Source organism: Euprymna scolopes, chromosome 5, assembly GCF_053919585.1.
Source record: "Euprymna scolopes isolate OS-2025 chromosome 5, ASM5391958v1, whole genome shotgun sequence".
Taxonomy (NCBI): Eukaryota; Metazoa; Mollusca; class Cephalopoda; order Sepiida; family Sepiolidae; genus Euprymna; species Euprymna scolopes.
Window position 1 is genome coordinate 76,399,863 of NC_136486.1, and position 20,627 is coordinate 76,420,489.

At 31.1% G+C, this 20,627-nt stretch overlaps 1 protein-coding gene across 1 annotated transcript in view; it reads right to left on the reverse strand.

Moving 5' to 3' along the window:
• Window positions 1–16,197: 16,197 nt before the first annotated feature.
• Window positions 16,198–20,627, reverse strand: part of LOC145276865 (protein Wnt-16-like) — a 33,110-nt gene continuing 28,680 nt past the window's right edge. Inside the window, exon 2 of the mRNA XM_080128264.1 lies at window positions 16,198–18,451. Coding sequence (XP_079984390.1) covers window positions 17,987–18,451 — 465 coding nt within the window. The 3' untranslated portion in view covers window positions 16,198–17,986. The remainder of the gene's footprint in view (window positions 18,452–20,627) is intronic.

Genomic DNA, 20,627 nt, shown 5'->3' on the forward strand with positions numbered 1-20,627 from the left:
TTTGTTCATCCGCGCATGTAAATTAAAAAAATATTTGTAAAAGTGAGAAGTTATCAGTAAATGATTTAGTTTTTTTTTTAAATTTATTTATTTATTTTTTTTACATTAGGTTCACCTCCACAACTGTTAAGAACGGCTTTCAGAATAAACACCCCCAACCTCTCCATGTTAACAACGGATTTCGGAATAAACACCATGGGGGGGGATATTTAAAAAAAAAGTCGATAAAAGTCGTCATTTAAAAAGAAATTTAAAATCAAATGTTTGTAAAAGTGAGAAATTATTAATAAATGTTTAGTAACATTTTTCGGTGCTAATGCAGAGAGTGACCCGCGCTATTTTTTAAATCGTGTTTTTTTTTTAATCAATTGCAAGGTTAAAGTACAGAATAGGTACAAAACACCCTCCCCTCCCCATGTTAAGAATGGCTTTTTAAATAATAACGTTATTATTTCAGCATGGATCACTCTCTGCATGAGTACCGATTTTTCTTTTAATATTCATAAAAAGTAAAACTTTTTTCAAAATAAATAAATAAATAAATGTTTGTAAATGTGACAAATAATCGTTTAGTTACGACAACGTCAGTAAATAAAATATGTTACGTGCGGGATGAGGTGGGAGACTATTATTTTTTTCTACTGGTCGCCATGGAACTCAACGCCCAAGCAGTACCAAAATGTAATTTTTTTGTCAAATAAATAAATTTCAAGCAATTTTTGCAATAAATAATAGATAGCAACTTCGTTAATTTTACGACTCGCCCCAGCATATTATAAACACCCTAACTTCCCCATGTTAAGAACGGCTTTCGAGGTTTATGGAAGGGCGTTTTTTTTTTAACATGGGAGGGGGTTAGGGTGTTTAGGCATGTCGTAAAAATGAAACAGTTTAGAAAAAGTTAAAATAAACTTTTTTATGTAAACAATGCCGTGAAAATAAACTAAACAATTAAAACGTAATGTTTCATGAGTGAAAAGCCTTAACATAAATAAAATTAAAAAAATTGGTAAGTACATAAATGAATTTAAATTTTTAAAATATGGGATTATTATTTTGTGTGTGTGTGTGTGTGTGTGTGTGTGTGTGTGTGTGTGTGTGTGTGTGTGTGCTAATACAGAGTGATCCGCGCTATTTTTTTAAAATCGTTTTCCACGTTTAATTAAAGTTTTATATGTTTTTATTCAATTGTAAGGTTAAAGTACAGAATAGGTACAAAACACCCTCCCCTCCCCATTTTAAGAATGGCTTTTTAAATAATAACATTATTATTTCAGCACGGATCACTCTCTGCATGAGTAATTTTTTTTTTTTTTTTTACTTATCGAGTTAACAGAAAATGAAATCTTTCGTCAATTTGTGGCTGTGAAATGAATCGAACAGGAAGTTCAGTTTTACAACAGAACAGATTCGCAGTAACGGTTAAAAAAATATATTTATTTTATTTAATATTTTAATAATTCGCGAGGTAAATTTATTTCAATAACATAAAAACATACCTCGACTCTAAAGATGGGTTGTCTGAAAATTTCAAATAAATTGGTAACGTAGAAATAGGGTTTTATTATTTTAGAACGAACCAACATTTACATTTTCATATATATATAGATTATAATTCATAATGATTTATGTATATATATTATAATTCATAATGTGATATATATATATATATACATATTATAATTCATAATAATTTATATATAGATATATTATAATTCATATTGATTTATATATAGATATTATAATTCATAATGATTTATATATATATTATAAATCATAATGATTTATATATATATATTACAATCAATAATTATATATATATATATATATATTATAATTCATAATGATTTATATATATATTATAATTCATAATGATTTATATATATATTATAATTCATAATGATTTATATATATATTATAATTCATAATGATTTATGTATATATTATAATTCATAATGATTTATATATATATTATAATTCATAATGATTTATATATATTATAATTCATAATGATTTATATATATATTATAATTCATAATGATTTATATACATATTATAATTCCTAATAACTTATATATATATTACAATTCATAATGTTTATATATATCTTATAATTCATAATGATTTATATATATGTATTATAATTCATAACGCTTTATATCTATATTAATATGTATATGTTATAATTCATAATGATTTATATACATATTATAATTCATAATGATTTATATACATATTATAATTCATAATAATTTATATACATATTATTATTAAGAATGATTTATATACATATTATAATTCATAATGATTTATATATATATTATAATTCTTAATGATTTATGCATATATATTATAATTCATAATGTGATATTATATATATAATGTGATATTATATTATATAATTCATAATGTGATATTATAATTCATAATGATTTATATATATATATATATTATAATTCATAATGATTTATATATATGATTCATAATGATCTATATATATATTATAATTCATAATGATCTATATATATATTATGATTCATAATGATCTATATATATATTATAATTCATAATGATCTATATATATATTATAATTCATAATGATTTATATATATATTATAATTCATAATGATTTCTATATATATTATAATTCATAATAATTTATAAATATATTATAATTCATAATGATGTATATGTATTATAGTTGATAATGATTTATATATATATATTATAATTCATAATGATTTATATATATATCTTATAATTCATAATTATTTATATATATTATAATTGATTATCATTTATATATATATTATAATTGATTATCATTTATATATATATTATAATTCATAATTATTTATGTATATATTATAATTCGTAATGATTTATATATATATATTATAATTCATAATGATTTATAGGTATATATTATAATTCATAATCGTTTGCATATATATATATATATATATATATCATAATTCATAATGATTTATATATATATTATAATTCATAATGATTTATATATATATTATAATTCATAATGATTAATATATATATTATAATTCATAATGATTTATGTATATATAATTCATAACGATTTATATATATATTATATTTCATCATGATTTAAATATATATATTATAATTCATAATGATTTATATATATATATTATAATTCATAATGATTTATATATATATTATAATTCATAATAATTTATATATATATATATTATAATTCATATTGGTTTATATATATATTATAATTGATAATGATTTATATATATATTATAAGTCATAATGATTTATATATATATATTATAATTCATAATTATATATATATATTATAATACATAATAAGTTATATATATATTATAATTCATAATGATTTATATATATATTATAATTCATAATGATTTATACATGTATTATAATTTATAATGATTTATGTATATATATATTATAATTCATAATGATTTATATTTAATTTATAATGATTTTAAATATATATATTTTATAATTTATAATAATTAATGTATATATTTTAATTCATCATGATTTATATATATTATAATTCAGAATAAGGTATATATATATATATATTCATAATGATTTATATATACATTATAATGCGTAATGATTTATATATATATTATTATTAATAATGATTTATATATATATTATAATTTATAATGATATATATTATAATTTATCATGATGTATATATATATTATAGTTCATAATGATTTATATATTATAATTCATAATGATTTATATATATATTATAATTCATAATGATTTATATATATATATAATTCATAATGATTTATATATACTATTATTCATAATTATTTATATATATATATATTATAATTCATAATGATTTATATATATTATTATTCATAATGATTAACATATATATATTATAATTCATGATGATTTATGTATACATATTATAATTCATAATGATTAATATATATATTATAATTCATAATGATTTATATATATGTTATAATTCATAATGATTTCTATATATATTATAATTCATAATAATTTATATATATATTGTAATTCATTATTATTTATATATATATGTTATAATTCAAAATGTTGATATATATATATATATTTATAATTCATAATTCATACTGGTTTATATATATTATAATTCATAATAATTTATATATATATATATATTATAATTCATAATGATATATATATGTATTATAATTCATAATGATTTATATATATATATATACTAAAAAAAGTACCCGTCGTTGGCTGGGTTAAAAAACAGCCTATATAAAATGGACTCTGATTTATTAAAGTATGATAGGTTATGAAAAGAAAGGTTGTAAAGAGATAGCTTCGAATTTGCGGGTATCAAAACCAAAGCAAAATTTTATGAAAGTAAAAATAAAATAGATAAACCCCATAATTTATTATACCATACCTGTTAACACTGAAACACTTGTCATAATATTCTGTGGATCTATATAAAAAACCTTGTTAAACTTTGTGACATATTACCATTCCATGGAGGTCATGCGCAAACGAACACCCCATAATTTTATTATACCATATTTCTTTAAACTGAAACATAATTATCAAAGTATACGTACAGATATATAGATAGATATGAAAATTCTTTATTAAAGTTTATGCCTATTTCCATTCTATGGAGGCCAGGCGCGAATGCAGACCCCACAATTTTATTATACCATCCCTATTTAAGTTAAAACATACTTATCAAAGCATTCTTATGTACATCTATATCAAAAACACTTGTAAACGTTTTGTTTTTAATTTTTAAATTTTTCATTTCCATACTTTGTGGACCAGGCGCGAACGCAGACCCCAAAATTTTAATGAACCACCGTTCTGCCAGATTACACATACCCATTTCTGTGTCTCGATACATCTATCATTAGATGTAATCAGTTTTTAAAATAGTCAACCATATAGGAGCCTATTCATGACCACACACACACACACACACACACACACACACACACACACACACACACACACACACACACACACACAAACACACACACACCGAGACAGACAGACAGACACACACATACATTCAGCTTTATATTATAGATTATAATTCGTAATAATATATATATATTATAATTCCTAATAATTTATATATATATATATATATATATATATATATATATTATAATTGATAATGATTTATATATTTATTATTATTCATAATTATTTATATATATATTGTAATTCATAATAATTTATATATATATATTTTATAATTTATAATAATTCATGTATATATTTTAATTCATAAATATATATATATATTATAATTTATAATTTTTTATATATATATTATAATTCATAATTCATACTGGTTTATATATATTATAATTCAGCTTTATATCATAGATTATAATTCGTAATAATATATATATATTATAATTCATAATAATTTATATATATATATATATATATATATATATTATAATTCATAATAATTTATATATATATACATTATAATTCATACTAATTTATATATATACAACAACTTAATCGTATTTTTCTAATTTTTTTCACAGTTAAAAGAATTAAATGTGTGTCATCATTTGATGACACTCATTTCATTTTTTAAACTTTAATTTCAAATATTAAAAACTTAAACAATACAAGTTTGGGGGTTTCAATAAAAATCAGCAAAAAGATTCTTGAATGATTAATTAATTTATTTTAAAAGTTTATAATATTTTCGGAAAGAGTTTTAAAAATTAAAATTACATAATATATATGATAAAAAACAATCTATTTCTGAGTATTTTCGCATGTTAGCCTGGTTGGAAAATTTTTAGGGGGTGGAATTTTGTCACCTCTCTTTGGCTGTTATTTGAGGTGGACCTGGACCGCCCTCTCCGGCCCTACCCAGCTATGCTACTGAACTGTAGCAATACACCAGAGAAATTAAAATAAATAACATTTCAATTATGCGCATGTCATATACACCCACGCAAATTCTATGGAAATAAAAAGTAAAACTTTGCCTTTTCGTGCGGACGTAATACAGAGCATACCACATGGCAGAGGATGTCCATTTTCTATCCAATCCGCGCTCGAAAAAAAAATACATTTCTCAAATCTTTTCTGACAGTCTTGCTGGAGCCACCCAAGGCATATAAAAGGCGCCGCGCCTAAATTCTAGTCAGTCCAGTCCAGCCAATTCAAGATGCATTTTTACCGGTAAACAACATGCTGCTGACTTCGTCTTGTGGGACGTAGAAACGCTAACATGACTTCGTGCACTTAAACTCTCTTTTCCTCATTTTCTCTTTGCCTGTCATTCCAGCAACATGGCACAAACACGTACAACCCGTCTAAAAGGAAAATTATATTTTTGCCGCTCAACATTACTCGTTTTTCGAGCTGAGCAGGATAACTACCTGGACAATCGACTCTGACGTATTTGCACGGAAACTTCGGGGCCCGTGGCGCAGTTGATAGAGACGTCGAATTTCTACGGTTCCAGGTGAGAATTGTCTGAAGATAGCGGTTTCAATCCTACCCAAAGCTGGCCAGAAGCTTACTTGGCCAAAACGTAGTGAAACGACAACAACTATGGAAGGCAGTAATTGCAGTGAATGCAGTCAGAAAATTCACAGTTCATATCCGTCGCGGTTACCACCTGCCGAAGGCCAGAAGGATAGTTGACTGAAATGTCGTGAAACAACTAATAAAAGATGAGGATATTAGTTCGCAATAAATAAAATTAATAAATAATACTCATCTCAATGAATTCCAATTAAAATAATATAAACTGTACAAGTATCCAGTTATTATTTTATTTGTTAAAAGGTCTGTAAAAAATGAACGAAATTGAATTTGATTTTTGAGAGAATTTTCAAAATCGCGTTATTTTCATTGTTTACGTCAAAATATGAAGGAATAACATTGGGTTCCATTTTTACCCTTTTTTAAAAGATTTTTTTAAAACTCTCTGTAAAACTGAATTTTCAAAAGAAAAGAAAAAAAAGAGAGATTTTTTTAATAATCTTCTTGAGAATACAGCAAAAGCTCACATTTTTTAGTGTCGTCGTACTTATCTTTTTTAAGATTAACAGAATACGAACTGGGCTTTATTTTTATTCTTGTTTTTCGTGGTGGTGATTTTATTATTGTTATTATTGCTCGGACAGGGAATTTTAAAACTATTCTACACGTTCACCTAACAATTTAATAAAAAGATATAACACGATTCCTATTTTTATTTTTTTTGTTATACTAAAACAAAACAAAACAAGAATAAAACAGTTACAATTTTATTTATTTTAAAGATACTTACTGTCATCTAACAATTTGAAAAAAAAAAAAAAAGATACCATAAACATTGATTTTAACCCGGCGTGCTCACATCAGGTAGAAACACAGCATTTTTTGCTCCCTCCCTTGCACTTCAAATATCCGTGCACCAACCTGTCAGCATCTCACAGTAAGCTTTTCTCCGGCAGTAAGCAAAAAACTTACTCTGTCCGAAAAACGGATGGCATCGACCTGGGAGGTTGACCTCCTGCGTCTACACATCACGTTTTAGCCATAATCTCAGTCAATAGTCAAAATGTCATTTCATGACCTTATACTCTTTTTGCCTTTGGAGCCGATGTAAAAAAAAAAACAAACAAAAGAAAAAACCCGGAGCTTCCTTATAACTGCAGGAAAATATCGAGAAGGTCGTGAAAGTAAAACCAGCACATCTACAGGAGCAGAACTCTGGCCATTTAAAAATTGTTTGGGCAGTTCTGTCAGCATTCACCAGAAAGGGCCCCTCCAGCAATAAGCAATTACCCCCCCCCAGATCGGGATACAGTGGTTTAAGAATCTGTAGCAGCCGACATCTGCTACATCACAGGCAGGAGCTACTTCTCTCGACGAGATTTGAAATCCATTTTCTCTTGGCTTGTCCAATCACAAGCTCTCTATCACGTGATGGAGTTTATAAAAGGCGAAATCACGAACCTTTAATTCTTTTTCTCGCTGCTTTGCCCAGCAGCACACATCAACTGGGGCTTCAGCCCCGGCTGAACGCGAGTACTATAAGCTAGCTATGGCTCTCTTCTACCATTTATTTCCACGCGCTGTACCCACACAAACCTTATCATTCTACAGGACTACTCTCATCGACACACGCACACACACACTCTCGACAGCACATCAACACATTGAAAACCTTTGCCCTCTCTTTCTCCTGTAATCGGTTTCCTTTGTTCGGGCAATTACTAGATATAAACACGTGTGGACTGAACTATTCCCTCCTTCAACAAGCCGACATGATATTAATTCTATCTTTAAACACATACAACACTTTTATCTCTCTTTCAACAAACTCTTTTCACAACTACTAGAAGCAAGCACGAATAATGAACTCTCTTACTAATACGTTTCTCTCTCTTACCTAAGCTACTAACGAGAATAACAAATAAAGTTGTTAATTAAATGTTAAAATGAGACTTCTTTTCGTTGTCTTCATTATTAACTAAAATGATGACCCCGACGTGATATGAACACGCAACTTCATTCCGTTTTGTCTTATCTCAATATCTGGTGACCCCAGAATATGTAACCTTCTACGACAGCCTTATTTGTTATCAAAAAATCGGTTTTCCCGCATACTCGTCACGAACAAAACAAAGTGTAGTGAAAATTGAGTGTGACTGCAGTCACGGAGGTGGACTGCATGTGTGTACTCGAAACCCGAGCGATGGGAGACGAGAAGGTGCCGAATCAGCAGGTTCGATTGCACATTAATTTGTATAAAATGAGATAATATAAGGCCGGGAGTTAAGATGTTTGAGGGAGTTGAGCTGTCGAGTTCTCGAGAACCGGATGGAACTTGGTTAGAGGGGAAAAAAATGTTAACGCTTTCTTAATGTACGAAAAATTCTAATATCTGGCCTGGACTTTCACTGTTTTGCGTGCTAACTTTTTCTATTACTAACTCCTTGCCTTATGCATATGACAACAACAACAAAAACATGGGTCAACTCAACTCCATTTACAAACTTGGCGCAAACATTCTCTGCTACAAAAAAACATTCCCTCTCAAAATTATCTTACAAAACAAAATTATTTTCTTAGAAAAGCAAAATTTTTTTTTCTTCACAGAAAAAATAAATAACTGTTTACTCAACAGTCGAGTCAAACAAAAGCGCGTTACTGTCGATTAGCCATACAAAACACTCTTCACAGAAGAACACACTCGACACATTTATTTTTCACAACCTCCACCGAAGTAAACTCGTCAACAAATCAATTCGACATTTAGCAACGAGCAACTTAACGACTTCAAATTCCACTGGAATCGTTCAAATTTAAAGAAATTATATTCAATTCTACAAAACAAATTTGAACACAGTCACAAGCATCAAGCCTCGTGCTTACACAAAAAGAATGGATTTTACAAGCAATTGTCACAAATAGACATATTACAAAATCTTCACTACTTCGAAGTTTTTAAATTACAACAGACACACACAAAAGAACCTTTCTTTTATTTTGATAAACATTTTTGGTTTTCTTCCAAAAACCTTTCCAACAAGGGGGATATCTGTAGCAGCCAACACCCACTCTATCATAGGAAGGATCTACTTCTCTCGACGAGATTTGAAATCCATTTCCTCCTGGCTTGTCCAATCACAAGCCAGCTCTCTATCACGTGACCGAGTATATAAAAGGCAAAATCACGAACCTTAATTTTTTTCTTGCTGCCTTGCCCAGAAGCACACATTGACTGGGGCTTCAGCCCCCCCCCCCAGGCTAAACGCGAGTACTATAAGCTAGCTATGGCTCTCTTCTACCATTTATTTCCACGAACTTTATCATTCTACAGGACTACTCTCGTTGACACACACACACACACACACACACACACACACACACTCAACAACGCATCAACATACTGAACATACATTTCTTTCTCCTGTAATCGTTTTCCTTTGTTCCGGCGACTACTAGCTATAAACACGTGTGGACTGAACTATTCTCTCCTTCAACTAGCTGGCATCATATTAATTCTATCTTTAAACGCATTGAACACTTTTATCTTTCAACAAACTCTTTTCACGACTACTACAAGCAAGAACGAATAATGAACTCTCTTACCAATATGCTTCTCTCTCTTACCTAAGCTACTAACGAGAATGACAAATAAAGTTGTTTATTAAATGTTAAAATGAGACTTCTTTTCGTTGTCTTCATTATTAACTAAAAGTCCTTCTAGGATTACATAGGACGTTTCAGCCATTACTTCAATCAGCAGGGAAAGATCATTTAAAAAATGACACATACTTTGTGAAACAAAAATGTAGTAGGCAAAAAAAATAAATGTTCTGTCAGCAACAGTACAACTTCAAAATAGTCAATATCGCCCACCTCCAGAAGAGAGGGAATTCCTGTCCGTGATAACCGTGGTAAAAGAAGACACACTCCAATCGCCAGAAACACCCACACACACAATTTGCAGGACACTGCCGACTCGTCTCTAGCCTCCTGCTTTTATAGTGGCCGGGAATTATCTATTTGCATAATCACATGAGAAAGAAACGTGATTTTCCGAGAGTTGCATGGGGTGAACGCTAATAAAAACCCCCGGACGCCATCTTGGAATTCTCTTTCCCCCCAACCGGTGACACAACAGACGTACCCGAGGTAAGCTCTTTTTCCCCTCATTTTAGTTATTGCTACTTCTGCTACACTCCCCCCTGATCTCATGATCACAAATGGGGCAGGGGGGAAGTCGTCTCTGTCTGGTACTTCTCCGAAGAACCGGAGGCAGCACTTCCTCCCTGCCATCCTCCTCATCGCCATTATTGCCACCAGTCTGCTCCATAGGCGGTGTTTCACAATCAGGGCAGGGGGGCAGTATTCGTCTCTGACGGGTACTCCTTCGTAAAGGCAAGACGGGTGGTCCTTCCTCCGCTTCTTCAGTATGTACATTATATGGCTCAAAATCCTCTCCGTCGTCCTGCATCATACTCTCTGTCCTTTCAGAAGACATCATACTGTCTGAGTCTCCCTCTTCCTCCGATGTAACAACATAATTGCGAGGGCGCAAATCCTTCACGTGACGAGGCACACCGTCCACCAAAATCGACTGAGGGCTGATCACCTTGGTCACCTCACCCTTGCCGAACCTCGTGGTACATCGATTTTGCGGTCTTTTGACCCATACGCGATCTCCAACCTGGTAAAAGTTGTTCTTGGGACCTGGGGACGCAGTTGCGAGATTGGTCTCCTTTACTCGAACTTCGTATTGATAAATCCTGTTGGCAGGCGCAGTGGAGAGAGATGTGTCGTCTCTTGGTGTGATGTTATACCAGTAGACAGCCTCCTGTATGGGACAACACATTCTAGCCGCTATTCGTTTCACTGTACGGTGACATCGCTCCGCTATGCCATTCCCGGCTGGAGCGTATGCACAACGGAATCGCAAGTGAACTCCCCATTTACATGCAAATGCTTGGAACATATTGCTGCAGAAAGCTGTGTCATTGTCTAAAAGGAGTTCATGCGGCGCGCCACGCTCGAGGAACACTGCCTCCAACTGATGTTTTTACTTTTAATTGAAATATTCTAGTGTTCATGTCAATTTAAAAAAATAACTTCAAATTGAGGAGGAAAAAAAGAAAGTCTGCAGCAACAAATTTGCTTAAAATCAGCTTAAATTATCCCCCCTAAATCAGTTTCAAATATCCACCAACAGGCAACAAAGCATCTCTAATCCTAATTGTAGTTGTTTCAGGTTATACAATGTAACATTTAGTCCATATGTCACGACTTTCTCTTAGTGATCGTCAGGAGCTCATTAATATTCACCTTTCTTGTTTATCCAATCGAGAAATCGGCCGCAGATTGAAATGTGATGAGAAAACGGCATGAAAGACTGTGCAAAAGCACCAAAACACCGGCAGTGTTCATGATGCCTCTAAATCTGGTCATACTAGAGTTACTTCTAACAGGGAAAACAATGCTGTCCAGATCCACAACCTAAGAAACAGATTTGAAACGGCTCCCCAAATCCAATAACAGCGCAGTCTTGTTAAAAAGTGCTCTTTTTCTACTGTCAAGAACAGATTAAAGGAATTTAATTTGCGAGGATATGTTGCAAGATGCAAGCCAATGATTTCTGTAAAGAACAGAAAGCGCCGTCTGGACTTCAATGAAGATCATAGCTCTTCATATTGGTCAAAAGTGCTTTTTAGCGATGAAAACAAGTTCAATAGGCTAGGCAGTGATGGTAGGCAGTACGTTTGTCAGGGGAAAGACAAAGAATTTAATTCTAGGTGCTCAGTTTCAACGCTGCAAGGTGGTGGAGGTTCAGTTTTGATGTGGGGCATTATTAGTACCAATAGTCCAGGGCATATAGTTCGCTCGCAAGGTCGAATTAATTCGACTAAGTACATTAATATGTTGACTGAGCATTTTCTACCCTACTTTGGTCGGAATTTGGATGATAATCCCATCTTAATGCAGGATAATGCTCCCATTCACACAGCTGGCAATGTCAAGAGGTTCCTGGAAGAGCATGATATTCCGTGTTTGGATTGGCCTGCACAATCTCCAGACCTCAATCCTATCGAAAACGTGTGGCATTACATCAAGCAACAGCTACGCAATGATAAAATTTCAAATTTGGAAGAACTTTGGACAAAAATTAAAGAAAAGTGAGATGCCCTTTCCCCGGAATATTGCTGCAGTCTAATTCAAGGAATTCCCAAATGATTACAAGCTGTCAAATTGCAGAAGGGCTATGCTACTACTAGTTCATTGCGTTCCTGTTTTATTTGTGTTGCATTAATGTCCTAAACTTACATTTAAATAACAATTTTCCATTGTGCGAACTTTCCTTTTGCCTCCTCAATTTGAAGTTATTTTTTTAAATTGACTTGAACACTAGAATATTTCAATTAAAAGTCAAACATGAACAGGTAAAATTATAGAAGAATAAAAGGCGAATCAAATGAGGTATAGTTTGTTTAAACAGTTACATTAAATTTAAATTAAATTTGCAGTTTTTGAAAAAATTACAAGTGCGGACTTTCTTTTTGCATCCTGTGTATATGGGTCGTGAAATTGCATTAATTTGCAAAAGATCTAGCTAATTTGCATATTCTTTTAAACTTTCATTTTAATTAATTCCCTATTAGTTTTTTTCTCCGTTTTATGAGATGATCATCTTTAGTTAACTATTACGTGTAATTATATTCATGCAGATATTCTAGATGATTTATACTTGCGTAATATTTGCGTAAAAAGCTTATAGCAAACGCAAACCTCAAACCTCTTTCTATATATATATTTATGTATGCATACATATATTTGTTTAAAACAAATTGCCTACCAAACTCCTCAGTCAGTTTTGGTCTACAGATATGAAACTTAGGGTATTCGAACCCATGCTAGGGAAAATCTGTGCAAAAGTATAAAAAAAAAATGGAATTTACCAGGTGAAGGTCGAACGACAGCATTACGAATATGCATACGTAACGTATAGCTATTGATTCATGTTTTAATTTTTAGTCTTGTAGCAAACATGTCTTCATAGCTCAGGCATTAACGCCAAAGGAAAAAGTAAACCGTCAGCTAAACATTTGATTTCGATTCTCGGTGGAGCACGAGTCATTTCTTTTTTTAAACCTTTTAAATCATTACTATTGTAAAGGACTAGGATATATAAATACCCCAATTCCGTTACAAAAGAATAATGAAACGAATGGAATTGAAGGAAACAAAGACTCAATTGATGGATAAGATAAACGTCGTTTATTTGCTGTTGAAAGAATGAACGTTTTAGTTATAACATGTGTTCATGTCCGCGCGAGTGTAACCAATGCTCGTTGCGGGGTTGGTGTTGTAGAAGAAAAGGAAATGTGTGTTCATCTCACTATCGTTTGTTCACGCGTGGGAAGAGAAATGAGTGTTGTAGGAAGAAATGAGAATGATAGTCCAGCTTGTAGACAAAAAGAGTTGACATCAGTTAATAGTCAGCTACGCGAAGGTGTTCTCAGGGACCAGTAGTAGATAGAGAGAGAAAGAGTGGGAATGTGTACATACGGTCTGTTAGCTCGTGCCCCATACATAGTTGTAAGTGGGCGTGACGCGCACGAGCGTGCGCCTCCCTTTCTCTCTGGTTAAAAAAAGGGTTAGAAACAGCTTGTCTCTTTGTTTTATACTCGTTTCCGGTGGTCATTTGCGCATGTGTATATTTCCTTAGAAAGCGGAAGTGACGTCGTCCATGTGTGCGTACGTGTGCGCGTGTGTGATTAAATACGTGTGCGTTAGCGTGTGTGTATATACACGTGAATGTGAGTGTATGTACGCGAACGTGAATATGTGTAAATGTGTGACGTGGGCGCGTATGTTTGTGTGCGCGTATGTATATGACATAGCTTGAAATGTGAATGTGTGTTTTTGTGTGAGACTTGAAAAAGGCTCGTACACTATATATTGGGTCGAATATAATATAATATAGTATAATATAATATAATATAATATAATAATAAATACGAAATCTGCATTAATCAAAATATCATATTTAACAAAAGATAGAGACGACTAGAGAATGAAAATTGTGAATGAAACAGTTTCGATAAAAATTATTTTTTGAAAGCTTTTATTCTAGGCACCGCCAAAACTGGGGGTGGGGCAGGTCCGTACTTTTTGACAGACCGTCTTTTTAAAAATCTACCAAAAATCAGGTAATTATCCAATCAATACGAAATTTTCAGCGATTGTTAAGAAAAGAATGAACTTTATAATAGTCATATATATATATATATATATATATATATATATATATATATATATATATATATATATATATATATATATATATATATATTTGCTTACAATCCTCCCCCCACCTTGTTTTGAGTGGGCTCCAAATAAATTTAAAATAATCATTTGAAACTGAACAAAACATATTGTGTTGTTGTAAGGGACAGGATCAAGATTAAAAAAAAAAAAAAAAAAACTTGTTTGCATACCTTATTTTGCCGTCTGAATATCAGAAATTCGATTGTGTTTAATTATTCCGCTTTTGAGTTTTGAAGCGTGAAATTCGGTGAATATGTTAAGTAAAATAATTAATTTAAGATAAGCAAAACAACAAAAATTTTTTAAAAATATTTATACGAAAAAAGCCATTTTAAAATCTTTGATAAATAAATTAGCAATTTTTTTTTTAGCGAGCCGAATAATGCATGACCATTATTAAACAGGGAATACTTTGAAGAATCGATAAAAAAATCGATAAATATTGTGCCCTTTGTGTTAAAAATATCATAATTTTTTCGATCCCGTTTGAAAATGTTTGCCGCCTTTCGACTACGGTGGACCAAACGCGCTGAAATATTTTTTTTTTATTCTGCTTTAAACCCCCCCCCCATTTTGGGGAGCCTGACCCCCACACACATACACATTAAAAACCAAATTCATACAAATGATCACCCATCTGGTACTGGCCAGCCTCAGCGTTAATAATACACTGAAATTTTCGTCACTGAAAAATAAGTTTTTTTTGTCTTCCGTAGTCTGCTTTTTATCAAGTACAAATGTAAACATTATATCAAATCGACGCGAAGTAACTGGTTGCCTATATGAATAAGTGGAATTATTTGAAATCCAGGTACTTATAATATTTTTGCATATTCTCATAGAAAATCACCCTAAATCTTAGTTAGACAAGAAATAAACAAATTAATTCTTTCAAAAACGTTTTTTTTTTTTTTTTAACTATTTATATACGTTTTTTCTGCAAGACAAAAAATGTCGGTACTAGTGCACTTATTGATCCGTGCTTAAATAATAACGTTATTATTTAAAAAGCCATTTTTAACATGGGGAGGGGGAGGGTGTTTCTATACTTCAACCTTACAATTGAATAAAAAAACATATCATAAAACTTTAATTAAAATTGAAATACGATTTAAAAAATAGCGCGGATCAATAAGTGCACTAGCACCAAAATATCAATTGTTAACTTTTGGGGGAAATTTAACATTTAAAATTTAATTAAAAATGGTAGAAAAAGTTTTACATTATTCTGCTTTCTATATGATAAAATTCAGGGTTTTATCTTTCTGGAAAAAAAAAAAGTTACTCAGAAATAATGGATTTTAATAAATATAATTTCGTTTTAAAAAAACAACAACAACTTGATTTTTCGGCCATTTTTGGCGGTGTCTATTTTATTCTTTCCATAAATTATAATCTCCAAATTTTAAACACTTTATATCAAAACCAACTAGATCATATAGAGCCAGTTCAACTTCTTCCTTCAAAAGAGATTTCATTGGCTCACTCTTAAACATACATATTAATACAAACTTTAAGAAAATGAAAACGTTTTTCTTATTGTTCAATGAAAACGAATTAACAGACGAAAAATTGACCGTCAAGAAGGTTAGAAAGCTGAAGCTTTTAACAACAACTTACTGTTAAAAAAACAAAACAAAACAAAAAAAAATGCCGAGAAAAGATTCGATTCCAGATTTGATTTTGATAAGCAGGTGTAGATCTAATAGTTGTAACCCCACCCCCTACAAATGAAGTCCCTTTTTAGCACTTATAAACATGCGAGAGCAGCACAGTAAATACAAATAAAATCTGACCTTTTCTATTGAATGCAAATGCTCGGATGAAATGGACTCCTATAATGTTGTTTGTTATTCTTTTCACCATTAAAGCCATCACTCTAATTTGCAATAAAAAATGCAACACCAAACAGTGATATTATTCTTCTGCCCTAAATCAACATTCGATACATTGTGGATTGAAATTGACAGCAGTGGGGTGTACAAATGAAATGGAACTGATTGCAATTATAGGTAGAAATGTTAACAAACCATATTTTGCCATTAAATTTTCTGTTACTTATTTTTTAATCTTTGGCTGTGAATAAGAAATAATGTGTAGTTGGATAAGCTTGAGCAGTAATGCGATAAGCACAATCTTAAATTTCATACATTCAAAAGGCTTTCTTTTTATCTGTACAAACCATTTTATAATAAACGCTTACTTTAACAAGCTTTCAATTTATTTTTTCTTCTTGAAATAAAGTCACTAAAGAAAAGAATTGTGTAAATTTTTGCATGCTTCATGATTGTGTCCATTTGAGACGATCGTTACAAATTCTACTTATATGATTTTATACAAGCAATTAAACAATTACAGTATAGTCTTTTCAACCCATTAAAATAATATTTTTAATGTACTTTTTAGAAATAGAATCTGTTTTTTGTTGTTTTTTTTACTCAAATTAACTGCAAATGTAAGCAATAATGTCAAATTTGAAAACTTTTTACTTTCGCAAATACAACTAATATAATAAATACAAATGAGAAAACTAACAATTTTGAAAATATCGATGATTTCCACTCGAAAAGTTTGTAGAACACAAATCTTTTCTTTCACATTGAAATTTTTTTTTCAGTTTTCATAAAAATGTTTCTCTATATTCAAGAAATTTAATGAAAACATTTTTGATTGTCAGATGTTTCTGTATTTCTTTTATTTTCATAAAAATTAAACCGTACATGCATGTGTATTTAGTTTGAAAGAAATCATTAAAACAATCTCCCATTTTCAATATCAAACCTGGACCAGTTCAACAACTGATAGTCAACCAGGGTGAACTTTCATGATATTTTTGAATGCACCAACGTCTAGATTTCCGAGAAGTGGGATTGGGGCGACAGAGGCCCAAGGACTAAATCTATACATTTCTTGTACTTTAGCGATTATATCCATGAATACTTAGCAAGGAAAAAAAATCAACTTTGTCTTTGTATCCATTTTTATTCAGCTGCTTTTCTCTCATATATCTTTTTGTTTTTGTTCCTTGCTATATCTGAAATTGTCTTCGCTGATCTGTTGGACTAGCGTTAATTAGTTGTGTTCCAATGAAAAGAAATCAAATGCATTCGCAGCATTTGATGATTTCTGTGTTTCACTTACACGTGTGTATGTCTCGCATTGTTTCACACGATTCACAAGTAACGTAGCAGCACCAATGGAATTTACAATGGCAGCGGTTCACATAACGCAAAACCTGTGTATTATAGCCACGACCACAACAAAGTAAATTACAACTTCCAGGTCCTTCCACTGTTTTATTGCATAACCGTCCCCTCGTTCCCATAACACCACGGCTCGGATCAGATCGACAATAGTTTTGCGAACGATGCATGTAAACTAAAACATCATGAGAAATTGGAATGTGCCGTTTCATTTTCTCACGGTGCCGTAATTTTTTATGCGATCTACATTTAACAGCAACAGCATGTTCATAGAGTTTTTTCAAATGGCTTCCTATTTCATGAAATGTGGGTAAACTTCGCCAACAGGTTTTCACGGCACAGGAACCCGACACGCCATGACAGCGGCACTGCGTTTTCATTTGCTTTGCAACAATCTGTGAAAAAGAAAAAAAAAAAAAAGTGGTTAAAGTAATTTATAAATAAAAGTAAATGATTGCATTTGATGATAATTTAATGAAATATTTTAGAGACTTTCATCTCTGTATATTCTTATATATTCTATGAGATTGTAGATAATTGAACATATATATTTGTGTTGGGCAAGAATCGGAATCAGGAATCGGAAAAAATCAGGTATCGAAATTGGAGTCGAAAAATCTGAGTCTAATTTTTGATTCCAAAAACGATTCCTTAAAAAAACATTTTCCACTATTGGTACTCAAGATAAAATAATGACTATTTGTTGTTATTAAACTATTTATTTTACTTGTGTCAAAAAAAAACAAAAAAAAAACAAAATAAAAATTAAATTTTGGCTTTTGTCCGGTCCATCAGCACTGACAAACCTGACGAAAAAACTTCAATGAATTAGTGGACTTTGAGATTTTCCACACTTTTATGCTAGATACATTTTGACGGTGCTCGGTAAAAATGGCACCAGTAAAAATGGCAAAAGTAAATAACTAAGTGACAATGGCACTTTGATAATAACAAAAATTAGGCCCATTCGAGAAATGCGAGCTAAGCCCCTATTCCCCTAGTTTAAAATAGGGGTAAGTCATTGAGCTTGAATTTGGAAAAAATCGGTTTGGTTATGTTCGAATTCTGTAGAAGCATTGATAAGAAAAACATTATAATGTTCTATTTAATAATTATTTTATAATTGTTTGAACATGTTTTTCCTCACATACACACACCCACATTTACTCACGCACATATGCACACACACGCACGCGTATACACATCTCCATGCACACACTCACAAGCATATATATGCATACACACACACACACATTGTGCGCACGCACCCGAGCTATGACGTCACAACAAAAATGCTGACTCACGGTAGTAGGATATAAAAAGAATCAGCATCCACATTAATCCTCTTTTTCACTCCTGTTGGAATTTTTTTTTTTGTACCAATAATGGTGCATCCCCCCTGTTTACATTTATTATTGTTTATCTGGTTCTTATATATGATTTTTTGTGTTTTGTGTCCTTTATGATTTTAGTTTCGTATATTTTCGGTTTGTACGAAACTCCCTTTAATTTGGAGAAAAGGGAAATGCTAGCTCTGTAATGACGTCACAAGCTCAGCGCGTATTTCGTTCTCTTTTTGAAATTCTGCTGTCGTGGAGAGTGAACGTGTTCATTGCCCGGCGCTGAAAATGGAATTTTGAAGAGCCTCCTTGAAAGAAGTAAACCCGACAAGAAATTAATACCCGGCTGTGACGAGACAGACTTCTGGAAACTATTTACGTGACTACGGTTTTGCACGTATTTATTTTACAAGGAGTGGAATTTAAAGAAAATACCTTTTATGTGACAAGGTATTATGGAATTTCCTATCTGGACAAGCGACGAGGTCTTGCTCCTGTAATACATGTGTGTCTACAGTTTTCATGCAAGGAAAATTCTAAAAGAACTTTAAACAAAAAAAAAAAAAAGAAAAAGGCACGTGCCTAACAGGCTTTCAATTGTGAGTACGCTCCTAAAATTAATTTCATATGCGAGTGTGATTAGGAGATACTACTATTTTGTACATTCTTGTTGTATTCGTTAATGGATACACACAACTTCTTTATAAGAACCAGCAGTGTTGTTATTTTTTCATTACATGTTACTTTTTTCATGTGCTACGTTGGCGTTTAAGTTTAATGCCTGCAAAGGGAAAAATTTACAACTTATTGTAAATAAAGTTTCTTCTTCGTTTCAAAACAAGACATTTATATTTTATTCTTTACCCCCTCCTCCTCTTTTATTTCATCCTTTTTTTTTCAGCTTAGTTACTTTAGCGTCGAATTTATCTGGAAGCAGGATAAATTCCGACATTTTGCAAATTTTTCTTTGTTTAAGAGTAGTTGGAAAATTTCTACCTTTATTTGTGGGCATTTTGCAAATTGTTTTCCGACATCTTGCAAATTCCTCTTCCCTTATTTAAAAGTAGTTTAGGAAATTTCTGCTTTTATTTGGGGGCATTTTGCAAATTGTTTTCCGACATTTTGCAAATTGCTCCCCTTTATGTAGAGGTAGTTGGAAAGTTTCTGCTTTTGTTTGAAAGCATTAGGCAAACTTTGTCCCATATTAAATGCATTAGGCAAATTTATTATT